We start from the raw sequence: 17,850 nt of genomic DNA, 5'->3' as shown, positions 1-17,850 counted from the left end.
ATTGATGTGACCTTCTGGAGCCCGGATCTTAACCCTGTCTCGGACTACAGGTCCGACCTCGTGATTCGATAAGCCCGCATTTTTGGAGCAATTCCTTATGCAATGTAACACCCACGATCTAGTCGGAACCCTAAGCCGTGCTTGTGACGCCGCAATGTTAAGGAGATCCATACCAAGAAATTGACGCAAACCGGTATACTGATGATCTGATGATGTGCAGAAATCGCAGAACTCCACTCATCCTGCTAGAAGGATGATGCAAAAAGCTCGCACTGATGAGGGTAGAATGGAACGAAGTGAGACCATCAATACAACTAAACTGGCAACTGGTACTGAACAAAAAGATTAGGGCACGCAATCAGACGCAGGGGCGTACAATTTCGTTTCAATGATACACTTTCATGCAACATTTGAATGAGTCACTTCAAGTGTTTCATACATTTTTCTAATGACTCGGTCGTTAAAAAAAACTTTTCCACTCATCGTAGCACTCGGTAGTCTCCCACCCGGTCGCATTGCTTGTGCTTCACCCGTCAGAGCATTAGTGTCTCACTGGTGCGCGCTAGTCTCTCAATGGTTACGGGCGCCGGTTAATTGGATTTCAGTGGTCGAATTTGTTATCCTCTTTCATAAAACATAATTATCATTATATTGGCGTGCACCACTATTTAAAAATGTGGTTTAAATAGTGTTTTTAGCATGTTGAAGTATTTCAATGACTCATAAGTGAAACGAAAATCCAAGTGTATCATCCCATGTTTCATACACACTTGTTTCTGTAGCAGAATTTCACTAAAACGCATCCTAAATTTGAACCCATTCCGTAAAGTTGAAATACATACATATACTAAACTACTGTAAAAATTTGGTGTCATTTTGTTAACTGTAGACAATTTGCGAACCAGTTGAAGGTAGGGTGGCACAATAATTAACGACTCACCCTTTAGATTTGTAGTAATGAGCTGAATTTTAGTATGGTGAGAAGGTCAATTCTCCGTTTCTGCAATGAACTGGTGCAAACAGCGTGGGTATTATGATTCCTTGCCTAATTTGATGATGTTTGAGCAAAACTTTAGGCAACAGTGTTGTTACACTGTTGAAAATGCTTTGACATCCATGTGCACAACAGAACATGTGCTCGATGAACAAATTGAGATTTGAAATTATGAAAAGAAATCCACGTACTCCGGTGAGACTCGAACTCACGACTCCCAATTCGCTAGACGGGCGCTTCTATTCCTTCAAGCTACGGAGTCACTCGACTATCTCCGTCGCCAGCAGGCCTAGAACTGAACTCGATTCCACAAACGCACATGGTTATCTTCTTTTCACAATCCAAACCCCCTTCGGATGGGATTAGATGAACATCTAACACATTGCCTGTTGTGCACATGTTGTGCACAATGTTCTATTGGTGAAATTGAAGGGAAATTGTCATATCATTCAATCATAATATGGAAATAATGAATATTCGAAGGCACACGGTGAATAGAGCCCCCACGGTGAATGGCGCCTTGACGGTACACCGAACGTGCCCCAGTGCTGATTATATTATTGTTTCGATTGATATAAGAGAAAACATATCTAGAAATTATATCTAATACAGTTCCTGGAACATTTGACCAATGGCTAAATTCTGATCCTTGAAGATCTAACAAATAGCTTGTAGCCATTTAAAAGCCACATTTGCAGCAATAATACGTCTGTTCGTTTCATGGGAAACATCATTTTTACGTATCGCATCCGCATGCATTCCAAAATACTCGAATTTAAACACACCCTCTTCAATCACTACCTTAGCACCAAAACCACTAGACCTACCTCTGTCTCTACCTGCAATCGTGTACTTCGTCTGTTCGAGTTTATTGTCAAACCTCTCCTCTCTGTCTACTTCAGAGGTTGGTCTCTCATTTTTTTTAAACTAACTGCTGATTATACTGTGTTATTCGATTTATTTTTTTACTTCAAGTATAGATACAGTCTTAAACAAGATGCATGCCCTTAAATTCAATTGCTTCTTTTTACATTATAACAAACTTTGCATGCAAAATTATTCTTACAAAACAACCAGAATCTGATAACGTCCATCATATGATTTCTTTTAAGTTCAACGATACGTGGAGCGTGAGAAGAAAAAGTGCAACAAGCCGAGAAGTCGAAACTCCTGCTAGAAATACTTCAAATCATCCCAGTCAATTCACATATAGGACACCGAGATCTCTGATAACGATTCGCGCCATGAACTGCCGACTAGGTACTAGAGTAAGTAATTGGACCAAGCTGTTTTATCTGCTTCCCACAATGGGCAATCACGGAGCCACCGTCCTACCCACATTGTATTTTTGATGCACCACCACAATAAAAGCCATGACAACAACGCAAGATGACGACCGGGTGTTTTGATTGCTATCTCATCATTTGTACCTGCTGACAGCCACTTTTTTACTTAATTTTCACCGGTGATGACAACAACGATGACATGGGGGATAATTGCAGTCCCATATGCCTGCCCGACTGAATTAAAGCTACCTACTGCATGATAAAATGTTACAATTAGGTAAATGTTTATCAGTCAGCGTCACCAAGCGTGACCACACCGACCGTGATTGCACGAAGCTGCTGATGGTAACTGGTAAATGGAAGAAGGGTTAGAGGAAATCAAACCTTTTGTCTGGTAGAAACAATTTGATGTTTCTATAGGGAATCGCGCCACTTGGGCGGTGGCTTCTATTTTTGTCTGTTTTCCACTATAACTCAGTCAAATTTGAACCAATTGACAAAATTTTTGGAATGCGGTGAGATAGGTATAGTATCTACCCGTGTACAACATTTCAAGTCAACTGGTTCAAAACTGACTGAGTTATAGTGGAAAACAGACGAATATAGAAGCCCCCGCCCAAGTGGCGCGATACCCTATTTAGATTTATGACTAGGTAGGTATGTGCTATAAATAGAAATAAGTCTGCTTTTTCAAATTTTTACTCCAAGCAGAATTTATAACGCTTTTATTCAAAGGGTTTCCTTTGCTTTACCACTAATTTTGAGCGTATTCTACGAGTACAGTCACGTGACACAATAATACTCGTATACATTGACGTAGCAGGGTTTGCATATAACTAGGGTAATTGTTCCCTTCGTTGTGGTAGTACCTAATGTTGCGGTAGTGGCAATTGAGCACTTTTTCGACTGAAATGTTACCAAAAGGCATTTTTAATAGATGTATTATGCTTAAATTATGAGATTGCACCATTTGTGTGCTTAAGATTTGCCCAAAAACCTATTTTAAAAAAATATTTTCCTTAAATTTTTTGCTGCTGTGTTCCTATTGTTGCGGTAGTCTTCCTAATGTTGCGGTATCCCATGATTTCAATGGGATACCGCAACAATAGGAACCAAAATTAAATTTTACCTCCATAATAGGAACAGTGTGCCTAATGTTGTGGTAAGCGATTTATGATCGAAAACAGAGAGAAACGATAGTTTTTATATTTTTCCAAGCAAATTTGGATAGAAAACTACCAACTAACGTTTTGCTACTCTTCATTAGATGGTACGATCATTGTTTTTAAAATGAATTTACCTTAATACCACAACGATGGGCACACTTACCCTATGAGCAAACGGATTAACACGCAGGATTACAGGTTCTTTAATTCTCGTCTTCCATCTGCAAGATGGATCTGCAGACTAGAAGAAGTAATTAGAACTATTATGATAGTTCTAAAAGCAGTAAAAGGTATAAGGTTCCATCACGGTTTTCAAAACCTCTACTATTTGGCCATCAAAATGTTACTTGTGTTAACTTCGTGTGACGGCGAACTTTGATTGACTGTAGATTTCTTCGGAGTTCGAAGTAAGTTCGATATCCTGCCGCAATGCATCCCTGAATTTCTCTGCTGGTGTCGTTGTCCGCTGTCCTTAATGAGCCCAAGTCACGAACTCTTCAGCCGCCTCGCTTTCATCATGATAGAACTTCGGGGTGGTGAACGCGTTAATTCCTCCCTAGAGCCCTTTGCTATCATGTACTTTGTTTTCAATACATTAATTACTAATTTGATTCACCTGGCTTCACTTTTAGTCGAATATGCGTTAAAGCCATCGTCTCAAATTTGCTAGAGATAATATCAATATCATCTGCGAAACCAAGCAGCGGACTTCGTGAAAACCGTTCCACTCGTGTGTATCCCGCTCTCCTTATTACAACCTCTAAACGTCTAAACGCAATGTTAAACAGCAAGCACGAAATACCATCGAAACCCTCTACGAGATTCGAAGAGACTCGAAAGTATCTCTGATACTCGAATTACGTGATTCGGCCTTTCGTAGTAGTCCCCTCAATCCATCGTCACCTTGATCAAACATATCAGTTTATCCGGGGATCCGCATTCGTGCATAATCTACCGTAGCTGCTTTAGATCGTTAGTACCGTACGCCGATTTGAAATCGATGAAGTGATGTGTGGGCACGTTGTATTCGCGACATTTCTGCAACACCTGGCGAATGGCGAACATCTGGTCCTTTGTGGAGCGTTCACCAATGAATCCAACCTGATATTGTACCACGAACTCTCTTACAATCAGTGATAGACGGCGGCATAATATTTGAGAGATTATCTTATAGGCAGCGCTCAGTAGTGTGATCGCGCGATAGTTCCCGCAATCCAACTTGCGGTTCTTTTTGTAGATGGGACACACGATGCCTTCTATCCATTCCTCCGGTAATGCTTCCTCCTCCCAAATCTTGGAAATGACCCAGTGTAGTGCTCTCACCAGTGCTTCTCTACCGCATTTTAGAGTCTCACTTGGTAGTTGATCTATTTCAGTGGCTTTGTTGTCTTTCAATCGGACAACCTCCCCCTCAATTTGTTGGAGGTCAGAGGCCAAGAGCCTTTCATCCTCTGCACGTACTCCTAGATCTCCCAAAGAGTTCGGAAGAGACGGGAATGTCCCGAAGAGTTCGGAAGAGACGGAGCGGATGAAGAATGTCTCAAACCAGGACTCAGGAGGCCATCGGTGCCTAATGTATCCGACCAGTATACGCATTCGTATTAACTGATTCCGACAACTTCCATCCGTGATACCTACGTTACCAATAGTTTGACCAAGTCACTACGAGTAAATCTTAAGCGTAACCAAAGAGTGATGAGATTGCTCAATTGAAGACGCAAGCTTTAGGAGAAGTATTGAAGAGCAAAGCTACACCAGTCGTAGTAGTTCCAAACGTCAGTCGTTCTAGGCGTTCTTCTTGCGCACTTCAAAAGCTATGATGCGGCACAATCCAAAGGGTGACAATTTACAGGCGAAATATAACACATTGACTGCAATGTGCTGCAAAGTTGTAAGGGAAGCGTTTGTTAACCCATTTCTGGTTCTAGCGATGGCTGAACATATATAGGCGAGTTCTATTAATAGAGAAGAGGCAGAAAGTAGATGGATAGATAGTAGAATGAAATGGACGGACCAGGGAACCCCTAAGCGTCTGCATACGAATCAAAAGCAGGAGCCACCAATCCCGCCATCCAAGAGTTCTAAATGTAGGTTAATGTTCTTCAAATCTAGAATCCTAATAACAATCCAAAGTTGATTTTTAATATTTTGTTTACTCGTATATTTATCATCACTATTCTTATGTTTTCACTTTTAATTGTGTGTGTGTTGATTCTTTTCCATTATTATACTTTTTGTCAATAGAATTACTAATACATAATTAAATATTTTTGTTTTGCTTTTAATATAAGATCAATGATTCTGTGTGTTTATCCCTTTATTCACTAAATAATTGTTTACTTTTTTTCTTGCTGTTGCCGAGATATACTTATCGATCAATAATATACCATTCTGTTTATTTATACTGTACTCTCCTATGTTCTCCTATTCCTGTGTTTGCAATCTCTCACTTTTGCTTGAATAATGTCGAATATTCTGTTCGTCTGCTGTCCGTCATTAGTTACATTCATACATTTTGTCACTTAAGTTGTACACGTTGTTGTTCATGTTGTTCTTACCATACTGGTTGTTTTAGCTTTGTCTCACCATCCCCGTCGACGAGGGGCTGTCTCTGTCTTGGAAAGCTTTCACCCCTTCGTCACGAGTGATGGTTTTGTTGTATTTGTGGTACCGAAAAATCTACGTTTAATCTGTCCGCCACAACAGTGCTGCCAGCCCTCCCCACTTTTGTCTGTGAGTGTGTGTTGCGTACTTGTAAATATACTCACTAGAAAATGTCGGATAAGTTCGAACTCAAAACAACAGAGTTCACAGGCAACTAGTTTGTGTTTTTTTTTTGTTTCGAATTTCTGATTTTGTTTTTTTTTTTTGTTTCTTAACTGACACTGCATTCATTAAATATGTAAAACAATCAAACTTCTACATCGGTGTTTTAGCTAAGATTCACGTTTTCTTTTTCCATTATCGTAACTCAAAATGCAATTGAATAGTCGTTTGTATTAAGTGGTAAACTAAGGTAGCGTTTCGTGGTAAGTACCAATCCCCGAGCAGGAGCTCTGCGCGATCAGCACAATAGCGACGTTCAAGAGTTTTTTTTCTGTTCCATTCGTCAGCTGTGAATACTTCTAGGGTACTGGAGAAGTATTTTTCCAGTTTTCTTTTACTTGTGATAATTTGTTTTGCGCAAACATAAACGTAAGCAGTATGAAAGAAAATCGCTATATTTTTTACACAAAAGTTGCTTTGTTATCGTGATTTGTATTGTACGACATACGAATATAGACACTTAGAAGATTTCGAAAATGGGACCTTGTTTGTGTTTAATTTAGAAGCATTTTTTGTTTTACTTTTGAATAGTGCGCTTTTAAGCCTAGGGCAGGGTTTGCTTAACATTCTTGTTTCTTGAGGACTGAAGTGGAGTGGCCACAGTCCTCAAACGAGTTTCGATTGGGTAAATCGAAAATCGACACAATCTCCGGAGAAAGACTATTTCCGTTTTGTTATTTATCATAAATATAAAATATATACGAATCTACTTACTATCTACCGTTTGTTTTTTTTTTTTACTTTATACAGTCATATAAATGATTTATGCATACTTTGTCCAAATATGTTTGTGTTCATACCAGCCTTGACATTTGCAGTGTAGAAACTCACCACATACTGCCAATTAGGTTTGCTTTTCTTTGATTTAGATTCATTTCCCTATCAGGTGTAACAATGCACAGTGAGTACTTGTTGTGAAACGCTTCATGAAACTGATTTATTTTGAAACCAAGTTTCCAAGCTTGTTTACCTCTCGATCAAGAGTGCCTTGAAAACCATGGGCAACTTGATTCGAATTGTTCACACATTTGATTGTTACGCAATTTTTAACGTAATTAATACTCACTGTGCGGAACAGACTGTTTGTTAATATCATCTCGAAAGTCAAGCAAATTTGCTATGTGAAACAAATTATTCCCTTCCTCGCCCATAATCTTCAATCGACAGTACGGCAACAAAGTAACCAGTGATGCCGGCTTCTTTGAATAAATAATTGTTATCATGACTAATCGAATCGAAACTCAACTTGTGCCTTAAAACGATTGCCTAGAGATCTTCACTGGCGGGTTACTTTTGACCAAATATGTACAACCATTTCATTCATACGAGTAGGTACCGGAAGAAAACAAAAGTTGCTTGACATAACCTATTTAGTTCGCCGCAATTTCTTTCCTGTCTGTGTCTGTTCTCACCCTCTTCTTCTTCTTCTTTTCTTTCTCATCAATATCCTCATCGCGTCCTAGAAGTTAGTCTACAGAGTCGCCTACATTGGTTTACCGCCACGTGCCGCTTCTTCCAGTGCTCTTACTTTCATTTCCCGCTCGTGTTGTCTAAAAATTGTGTTCAAGGAAGTATCATTAGCGAAAGAATTCTATCGAATGAAAAAGTGCAAATCTACCATAAAACAAAACAAAAGAACTAGAAAAAGTCTATCAAAACTAATTAAATTATTCTTTGATATAGGATACGTTTAAAAAAACTAAAAATGCTTAACATTTCAATGGGATGATCATTAGGCATACAAAATCGTTCTGTATAAGATCATTTGATGTAATGGCAGCATCACTGTTCGTTAGTGTGCAGTACACTTTCAAGATCCACCGGCTGCTTGAAAAGCCAAAGTGTGCACACGAGCAGCTTCAGGCTAATTAAAGTTCCGAGTATCGTCTTAAGCAGCTTTCAAACTGCTTAAAAAGCTCACACTGAACTTAATCGGAACTTCACATTGAAGTTTCAACAATGCTCATGGTAAGCCTCTGCAGCAGCTTGAAAGCTGCTGATAATGATTCTCAGTAGGGTCTTGTACCATTTGGGCAGGTGTACCTATTTTGGGCACTTGCCGCTATAACTAAGTCAATTTCAAATCGATTGATTTGATTTTTTGTACTGCGTTAGATACTGTACGTGCCTAACTCTGGACAAAATTTCAAATCAATCGGTTTGAAATTGACTTAGTTATAGCGGCAAGTGCCCAAAATAGGTACACCTGCCCAAATGGTACAAGACCCTACTTGCTCGAATCACTCTGATAAAACTCCAGCCATAAACCATTCAGAATAGTTTAAACAGCGATATTTAACGGTTGGTTCAAATGTAATATGTTATTTGATGCGAAAGGACCTGATCAAATGATATCATTTTATTCGACTGTTTACCAAAGTCCCATTGCAAAATTGTACGTTCTCAAAAAAAAAACTAATGATCAAATGAAAAAAAAACAATCAAGGTTTCAAATATACCTAAGATACTGCTCATGCAGCGAGTGGGCACGGTCCAACGCGTTTTGCCGTTGGAACTCAGCGGCCTGCTGGTAGTGGTGGCGGGTGGCGGTCGATAACAGATCATACAACAGAGTACATACAAGAAAGAGAAACAGAGAAAGAGGATGATAAACAGACAGTGATATGAGATATCTATCGGTCGTCAACCGGCCGGCGGCAGTGTCAATCAGAATTCAGCAAAAGCGGCGATTTGTAACAGTTGTACACCGGTAGGTACACATGTATATTACAATTACGATCGGGTTCCACATTGATCCAATTGATTTGATGGGGCGCAGAGGAGGTCGACTGTTGGATTTTCGGGGGTTTACTGTGGCCATCCCGGGAACCTTACCTGTAGGGGATCGTAGGACATGCGCAGCAGGACCTCCGAGTGGGGATCCCTCGGCATCAGCACGTTCGGTCTAGGATATGGTACATTGGCAGCTAGAGGAACGAATAAAATAAATAGGATGAGAAGAAAGAGATTAGTTATTACAATTATTTAGATAGGAAAGCTGCGATTCAAACAAATGAAGCAATGACGACGCTGATATAATGTGATAAAAGTAGTTCCGTCGGTACACGTTTGTTTACGCCGGAAATATATAAGTTTCGGAAAATCCACGACATGAGGTACAAATTTTCTTCGTCATCTGCGCTAATTGTCGTCTCATCAGACGAAAAATAGCTCATCATTATAGATATTCTGATTTACCATTGTCATTGCCTAATTAGATGGAAGCAAAAAAAATGTAGACTATCGAGATAACCACCTCCTATAGCAAAAGAAATTGAATAATTACGTAAAATTTCATGTTTCAATTCCAATCCACTTACGACCTTAAAAGTTGTCTCGTTTTGCGTACTACGAAGGCAACCACACCAAAGCAGTCGCCAGCTGAATTGTTCTTCACCCCGGTTCAATTTTTACTTCACCTGATTCACTTGTTGAATCAACCTTCAATTCACACCCCACAAAAGCTCTGTGGCTCTTTAAAGTTGGATTTCACTGCTGCAGACTACAGCATAAGCTGTTAAATCAATTATATCAATCGTTTTTTCCCGCTCATAAAATGTTTGTTTACAGTTTTCTTCGCCTAAGGAGCATGCAAGCAAATGTGTGCGTGGATTTCTGCATATGGAAGTGGAACCATCTCGGCAGGGCTCCTATTATGGGCAGCTTTGAACCAATTGACACAATTTTCGGAACGCGGTGAGATACGCATAGTATCTAGCCGTGTACAAACGTTCAAGTCAATTGGTTTGGAATTGACTGCGTTATAGCGAAAAGTGCGCAAAGCTAAATACATACCGACCACTGCCTATGTGGCTCGCTACCCTACGAATCATCGTATTCCCGGCTCCGGCAGGAGCTGCAGGAAGTGCGTAGAGGAAGGCCACATCGCCAGAGAGTGTAACTCGGCAAATGACTGATTTGCCCGGCGAACAAGGGTCACACGACGGGCGGGCCTAAATATCCGGGCCAGTGCTGGGAATGGTAACAGTAGTTTGCTTGAATTTGATGATTGTATCGCTGGCTCTTCATATCCGGGAGAATTTTTTCTGAACCAGTATAGTAGGCGATCCAATAAACTGCTACAGTAGCAGCTACAACGCGGGAGCTCCAAATGAGTTTCATTGAAATTCATTTGTCGTACTGCCGCCTGGCGCACTTCTTTAGGATGATCGACCATCATATCCAAAGCACCATACTTCCCGTGAACGCGTTCCCGAAAGCCCGACTATGCCTTTTAGCAGAGACCCTCCCGTAACAACTTTACTCTTGGTCCACGAATGCCTCATTCGTGATTCAGCAGGAACAGGCTGTCTCGTTCCACCTCTCAAGTGGGAGTTTTTTTTTTCGATGTAAAAGTGTGAAATCGACGCATATCGGCTTGTGGCTCCCCAAGTTCTCAAGAATATAGTATATTGTATGCATGGTGGATCACTGGTGTGTCCAGTTTTTGGTTATGATGTATGATGCTGTTCCAAGAAGCATCAGCGGCGGCGTGAAAACCCCACGCCGATCTGCGTACCGTTCTCCAGAAAGGCTGCGTGCATCGAAATAAAATAATCTGAATCAGATCATAACAAGATGTCCTGTTGTTCTTATTCAACAAAATAGTTAGCCTTTTTTTCAATTGCTTGGGAAGCTACAAACCGGTATACGCTGGTTTCAAGCCGAAAGTTCGATACACACACACACACGTCCAGTGCCGTTTCCCAAGAGGTCTGCTCCGATTTCCCGTCCGATTTGCCAGCAAAAATCCTCGCTATCAATCAGTCAAGGGAACATTCCTCCGCTCATCTCACCCAGGAGCCCGACCTATACATCCAGCGAAGGTCTACCCAGCCTGATACCAAATTATCCCGGATTCCGGGCACGGGAGGAGGTCGAACCAATTGAACGATAACGCAGATTACACAGCTAAACCTAAACTACTCTGAAGCCGCACAACAGTTGCTGTGGCAGTCACTCTCGGAGTCAAGTACATACATTGTCCTACTATCGGACCCATACCGCATCCCTCCCGATAACGGGAACTAGGTAGCAGATAAGACCAAGCTAGCGGCAATCTGTACAACCGGTCGTTTTCCGGTCCGGGAAATAATTTCCACGTCACTCGAGGGCTTCGCAATAGCGAAGATGAACGGGGTGTATTACTGCAGGTGTTATGCTCGATAGACCACTTCTCATCAATGCTGGATTTGCTATCTAGCGCACTAGTCAGATTGAGTCGCGTGGTCATCGATGGAGACTTCAACGCCTGAACTATTGAGTGGGGTATCCGCTCGACTAGCGCAAGAGTCTAGGTTCTACTCGAAGCTATGGCTAGGCTGAAGGTGGATGTCGCGAACGCAGGTGACAAAAAAAACCTTCAGTAGGAACGGTGCAGAGTCCATTATTGATGTGACCTTCTGGAGCCCGGATCTTAACCCTGTCTCGGACTACAGGTCCGACCTCGTGATTCGATAAGCCCGCATTTTTGGAGCAATTCCTTATGCAATGTAACACCCACGATCTAGTCGGAACCCTAAGCCGTGCTTGTGACGCCGCAATGTTAAGGAGATCCATACCAAGAAATTGACGCAAACCGGTATACTGATGATCTGATGATGTGCAGAAATCGCAGAACTCCACTCATCCTGCTAGAAGGATGATGCAAAGAGCTCGCACTGATGAGGGTAGAATGGAACGAAGTGAGACCATCAATACAACTAAACTGGCAACTGGTACTGAACAAAAAGATTAGGGCACGCAATCAGACGCAGGGGCGTACAATTTCGTTTCAATGATACACTTTCATGCAACATTTGAATGAGTCACTTCAAGTGTTTCATACATTTTTCTAATGACTCGGTCGTTAAAAAAAACTTTTCCACTCATCGTAGCACTCGGTAGTCTCCCACCCGGTCGCATTGCTTGTGCTTCACCCGTCAGAGCATTAGTGTCTCACTGGTGCGCGCTAGTCTCTCAATGGTTACGGGCGCCGGTTAATTGGATTTCAGTGGTCGAATTTGTTATCCTCTTTCATAAAACATAATTATCATTATATTGGCGTGCACCACTATTTAAAAATGTGGTTTAAATAGTGTTTTTAGCATGTTGAAGTATTTCAATGACTCATAAGTGAAACGAAAATCCAAGTGTATCATCCCATGTTTCATACACACTTGTTTCTGTAGCAGCAACGAACGAGTGTGTTGCTGGGTGAGAGATGAAGCATCACAGCAGTCCGTTCGCATGGGAAACGATTTGCTACAGTCGTCGTACGTCATGTTTTCCTTTCGAAATTGCACGACCCTGATCAGACGTGCTTCGAAAATCGCTGACAGGCAACCAACACGACCCCTTTGGGTGATACCTACAGAGCAGAGTAGTAATGGCCAAAACCAAGGGCGCGGCAGAGCCCCCAGAACGCTGCCCTGAGATGCTGCAGAAGATCGTGGAAACGATGTTTCCGCGCCACGATGCAAGACCATGGGCCCCCGTCTCGTATGGCCAAACCGACCATAGCGAGGTCGACTCGTTGACGAATAACGAAGTCATCGCAATAGCGAAGTCGCTTAAGTTGAACAAGGCACCGGGTCCGGACGATATCCCAACAGTAGCCATCAAGACGGTCATCCAGGCTAGCTCTGACATACAATGTTATAGCTCTGACATGTTCAGAATGGCTATGCAGATGTGTCTAGACATAGACGAATTTCCGGAGAGGTGGAAAAGGCATTGGTTCTACTGCCCAAACCCGGGAAGCAACCTGGCGACCCGTCGGCATACATACCTATCTGCCTTCTGAACACCGCCGGAAAACTGTTGGAACGGATCATTCTGTCGAGGCTGATGGTCTATACCGAGAAACCCGATAACTCTGGCCTATCGGATAACCAGTTGGCTTACGGAAGGGTCGATCGACAGTGAATGCTGTTAAGGCTGTAACCAAAACGGCCGAGATAGCGCTCCAGAAGAAGGGAACGGGAATCCGCTATTGTGCGATCGTCACGCTGGACTTAAAAAATGCGTTCAACAGCGTCAGCTAGGCCGTCAACGAGTGCGCTATACACCAGCTAAGAATCCCGGTTAGTCTATGCCGAATACTGAAGAGCTACTTCCAGAATAGGGTGCAAATCTATGACACCGAGAAAGGCGAGAAGAGCTTCAAAATCACCGCGGGGGTACCTCAGGGGTCCATCCTGGGCCCAGTACTATGGAACGCGGCGTATGATGGCGTATTGAGGCTAAAACTTCCACCGGGCGTACAGCTGGTTGGCTTTGCCGATGCTATTAGCCTTATGGTATACGGCGAGTCGATAGAGCAAGTTGAACTGACAACAACTCACGCAATTGGCAGAGTGGAGGACTGGATGAGGTCGAGACAGTTGACATTCGCGCATTTCAAATCGGAGGTAGTGGTGGTAAACAAAGTTCTACGAGAAGCGGAACCGCTCGCGCAGAGGCTTTGTGCCACAAGTCGACATGTGCCGAGATAATCACGGGAATATTCTCACGAGCGAACGTGAGGTGGTCGAGAGGTGGCGGCAGCATTACGATGAGCACCTCAATGACGACGTTGCAAGTACCGAAGGTGGTGTGGTAACAGATCTAGGAGTATGTGCACAGGACGAAAGATTTCCGGCCTCTGACCTCCAAGAGATTGAAGAGGAGGTTGGCCGGTTGAAAAACAACAAAGCCGCTGGAGCAGATCAACTGCCAAGCGAGCTTCCAAAATACGGTGGAGAAGCACTGGTGAGCAGGCTTGATAATCCTCCTCTAAATCAAAAGAGTTTTGCAACATGCTCTAGAGCTGTGTTTTGCTTTTGCCTCGTCGCGAGGGAGCGAACGAGCCCCAAACAGAGAGGCAATAAAAACTGAGCGAGGAAGAGGGGAACGAAAAAAAAACCGATGATTATTTCTGGTTTTTGAGTGCGATTTTCGCCTCGAGAGTCTTTCTTTGTCTGGGAGTGGAACTCGCGAGAGCTTTTTGAGTGTGAGTGGACGTGAGAAACACAACAAGCAATTATGAGTGTTGGACGAACTCCTCGCTGTTGAGGATTTGCGTTGTGATTTCCGAGTTTTATTTTCACTCCTCAGAAATTTGCCGAAATCGCTTCCTCATTTTCTCGCGAGGGAGTTTCTGTCAAGCCTGCTGGTGAGAGCACTACACTGGGTCATTACCAAGATTTGGGAGGAGGAAGTATTACCGGAGGAATGGATCGAAGGTATAGTGTGTCCCATCTACAAAAAGGGCGACAAGTTGGATTGCGGGAACTACCGCGCGATCGCACTACTGAGCGCTGCCTACAATATACTCTCTCAAATTTTATGCCACCATCTATCACCGATTGCAAGAGAGTTCGAGGGGCAATATCAGGATGGATTTATGGGTGAACGCGCTACAACAGACCAGATGTTCGCCATCCACCAGGTGTTGCAGAAATGCCGCGAATACAACGTGCCCACATTTGTTTATTGATTTCAAATCGGCGTATGATACAATCGATCGAGAACAGCTATGGCAGATTATGCACGAATACGGATTCCCGAATAAACTGATACGATTGATCAAGGCGACGATGGATCGAGTGATGTGCGTAGTTCGAGTATCAGGGACACTCTCGAGTCCCTCCGAATCTCGCAGAGGGTTACGGCAAGGTGATGGTCTTTCGTGCTTGCTGTTCAACATTCCAGGGCAGAAACGAATTACAAAAAAATTGCAAGTTTTACCATTCAAAAAGAATTACTGAATGGTAAAATTTGCTATTGGTTTGTTTGAAATAGGGTATGTGTGCCATGAGTAATCTCACGCTCCCATATTCATCCTATTCGAAAACAAGCGATTACGGCACCGATTGATTCCGTTCTTTGTGTTTACATGGGTGCTCACTTCTAACAAAAAATACAAAAATAAGTAACAAAACAAACAGCGCTCCAATCCCTTGTTTTTCGAAGGATGAAAATGGGAGCCACATGCTTAATAAGGGAACCAATACCCTAAGTGACAAAAGGGCAAAAATAATAACTGATATTGTTCTATGAAATAACTGAAGAATGTCAAATTTTGACATTACAATGGCAAACCAAGAACAAAAAAAATTAAGGTTGAGAATTGCAAAATTTATCATTATTGAGTTATTGAAAACAGAACAATATCAAAATTAGTTATTCGCCTGTCAACTAAAAAAACTATCAAAAGTTACCATTAGAATAACCAAAATTCAAATTTCATCATTATGTTGTTCTTGATAAGTGCCAAACTGCGATGGTTCATCAAACTCGTAAGAGATCAACAATATCTTACCAATTGCAAAATTTGTTATGATAGCAAAATAGTTCAATAGTTATTCTTCCGAATTTTATAAATGACAAGCGAATGGCATATTTTGATATGATATCATATTAGGCTGACACAAATTTCGATTTTCTCTAATGTCGCCCCCCCCTCGGAATTTTTTTTTTTGTCAGAATTCGACATTTTGAAATTTTAAAGTGAAATTCGAGTCGTCGAGAAAATTTCTTAACAAATCCGATGAGTTTGACGATTTTGCCTAATTGTTTGGGTATTTTTTTATAAAATACATTTATTATTTATCATCCCCCCCCTTGACGAGTCAATGATAAAAGTGACAAAAGAAGAAAATGAGATTTGTTCCGGCCTAAATCCATCCTGATATTGCCCCACGAACTCTCTTGCAATCGGTGATAGATGGTGGCATAAAATTTGAGAGAGTATATTGTAGGCAGCGCTCAGTAGTGCGATCGCGCGGTAGTTCCCGCAATCCAACTTGTCGCCCTTTTTGTAGATGGGACACACTATACCTTCGATCCATTCCTCCGGTAATACTTCCTCCTCCCAAATCTTGGTAATGACCCAGTGTAGTGCTCTCACCAGCAGGCTTGACAGAAACTCCCTCGCGAGAAAATGAGGAAACGATTTCGGCGAATTTCTGAGGAGTGAAAATAAAACTCGGAAATCACAACGCAAATCCTCAACAGCGAGGAGTTCGTCCAACACTCATAATTGCTTGTTGTGTTTCTCATGTCCACTCACACTCAAAAAGCTCTCGCGAGTTCCACTCCCAGACAAAGAAAGACTCTCGAGGCGAAAATCGCACTCAAAAACCAGAAATAATCATCGGTTTTTTTTCGTTCCCCTCTTCCTCGCTCAGTTTTTATTGCCTCTCTGTTTGGGGCTCGTTCGCTCCCTCGCGACGAGGCAAAAGCAAAACACAGCTCTAGAGCATGTTGCAAAACTCTTTTGATTTAGAGGAGGATTATCAAGCCTGCTCACCAGTGCTTCTCCACCGTATTTTAGAAGCTCGCTTGGCAGTTGATCTGCTCCAGCGGCTTTGTTGTTTTTCAACCGGCCAACCTCCTCTTCAATATCTTGGAGGTCAGAGGCCGGAAATCTTTCGTCCTGTGCACATACTCCTAGATCTGTTACCACACCACCTTCGGTACTTGCAACGTCGTCATTGAGGTGCTCATCGTAATGCTGCCGCCACCTCTCGACCACCTCACGTTCGCTCGTGAGAATATTCCCGTGATTATCTCGGCACATGTCGACTTGTGGCACAAAGCCTCTGCGCGAGCGGTTCCGCTTCTCGTAGAACTTTGTTTACCACCACTTCCTCCAAATTGAAATGCGCGAATGTCAACTGTCTCGACCTCATCCAGTCCTCCACTCTGCCAATTGCGTGCGTTGTTGTCAGTTCAACTTGCTCTATCGACTCGCCGTATACCATAAGGCCGGGTAGAGGTGAATGGCAAACCAAAAACAAAAAAATAACAAATTTTATTGTCATAACTTATTTTGTCATTCTTGAGTTCTTCATGAAGAGCTTAAAACAACATGTAAATAGCATAATGCTATTCACATGTTGTTTTAAGCTCTTCATGAAGAACTCAAGAATGACAAAATAAGTTATGACAATAAAATTTGTTATTTTTTGTTTTTGGTTTGCCATTCACCTCTACCCGGGCAATTGCTTTAGAGGGTGTTACTAGGAAAGCGGGGATAAACATGAGTGGAATGATTTTCACGAAGTCCGTTCAGCTGCTTGGTTTAGCAGATGATATTGATGTTATTGCTCGCAAATTTGAGCCGATGGCGGAAACGTACATCCGACTAAAGAGTGAAGCCAAGCGAATCGGATTAGTCATGAATGTGTCGAAGACAAAGTAAAGGGCTCTAGGGAGGAATCACCGCATCCGCCACCCCGAATTTATATCGACGGTGATGAAGTCGATGCGGTTGAAGAATTCATGTACTTGGGTTCACTGGTGACCGCCGACAACGACACCAGCAGAGAAATTCAGAGACACATTGTGGCAGGAAATCGAGCTTACTTTGGACTCCGCAGAACTCTACGATCGAATAAAGTTCGCCGTAACACGGAGTTAACTATCTATAAAACGCTGATTATACCGGTCGTCCTCTATGGGCACGAAACATGGACCCTACGTGCAGAGGACCAACGCGCCCTTAGATTTTCGAACGGAAGGTGTTGCGTACCATCTACGGCAGAGTGCAGATGGAAGACGGGACTTGGAGAAGGCGAATGAACCACGAGCTGCATCAGCTGCTGAGAGAACC

General features: G+C 42.4%; 1 protein-coding gene across 11 annotated transcripts in view; it reads right to left on the bottom strand.

Moving 5' to 3' along the window:
* Positions 1-5,583: 5,583 nt before the first annotated feature.
* LOC109416471 (arginine-glutamic acid dipeptide repeats protein) overlaps positions 5,584-17,850 on the bottom strand; it is a 220,974-nt gene continuing 208,707 nt past the window's right edge. For 7 of the 11 annotated variants that reach the window (XM_062853708.1, XM_062853712.1, XM_062853710.1 and 4 more), the window contains 3 exons: positions 9,108-9,199; positions 8,732-8,799; positions 5,584-7,822 (listed from right to left, as the gene is read on the bottom strand). In XM_062853708.1, the coding sequence (XP_062709692.1) occupies positions 7,756-7,822; positions 8,732-8,799; positions 9,108-9,199 (227 nt within the window). In that variant the 3' untranslated portion in view covers positions 5,584-7,755. Of the gene's footprint in view, positions 7,823-8,731; positions 9,200-17,850 lie in introns of all 11 variants that reach the window. The other 4 variants (XM_062853709.1, XM_062853718.1, XM_062853717.1 and 1 more) reach the window with 2 other exon arrangements.

This window comes from Aedes albopictus, chromosome 2 (genome assembly GCF_035046485.1).
Source record: "Aedes albopictus strain Foshan chromosome 2, AalbF5, whole genome shotgun sequence".
NCBI classification, from domain to species: Eukaryota; Metazoa; Arthropoda; class Insecta; order Diptera; family Culicidae; genus Aedes; species Aedes albopictus.
Note: the sequence above shows the minus strand (reverse complement) of the source record. Positions and strands in the feature narration are given on the sequence as shown.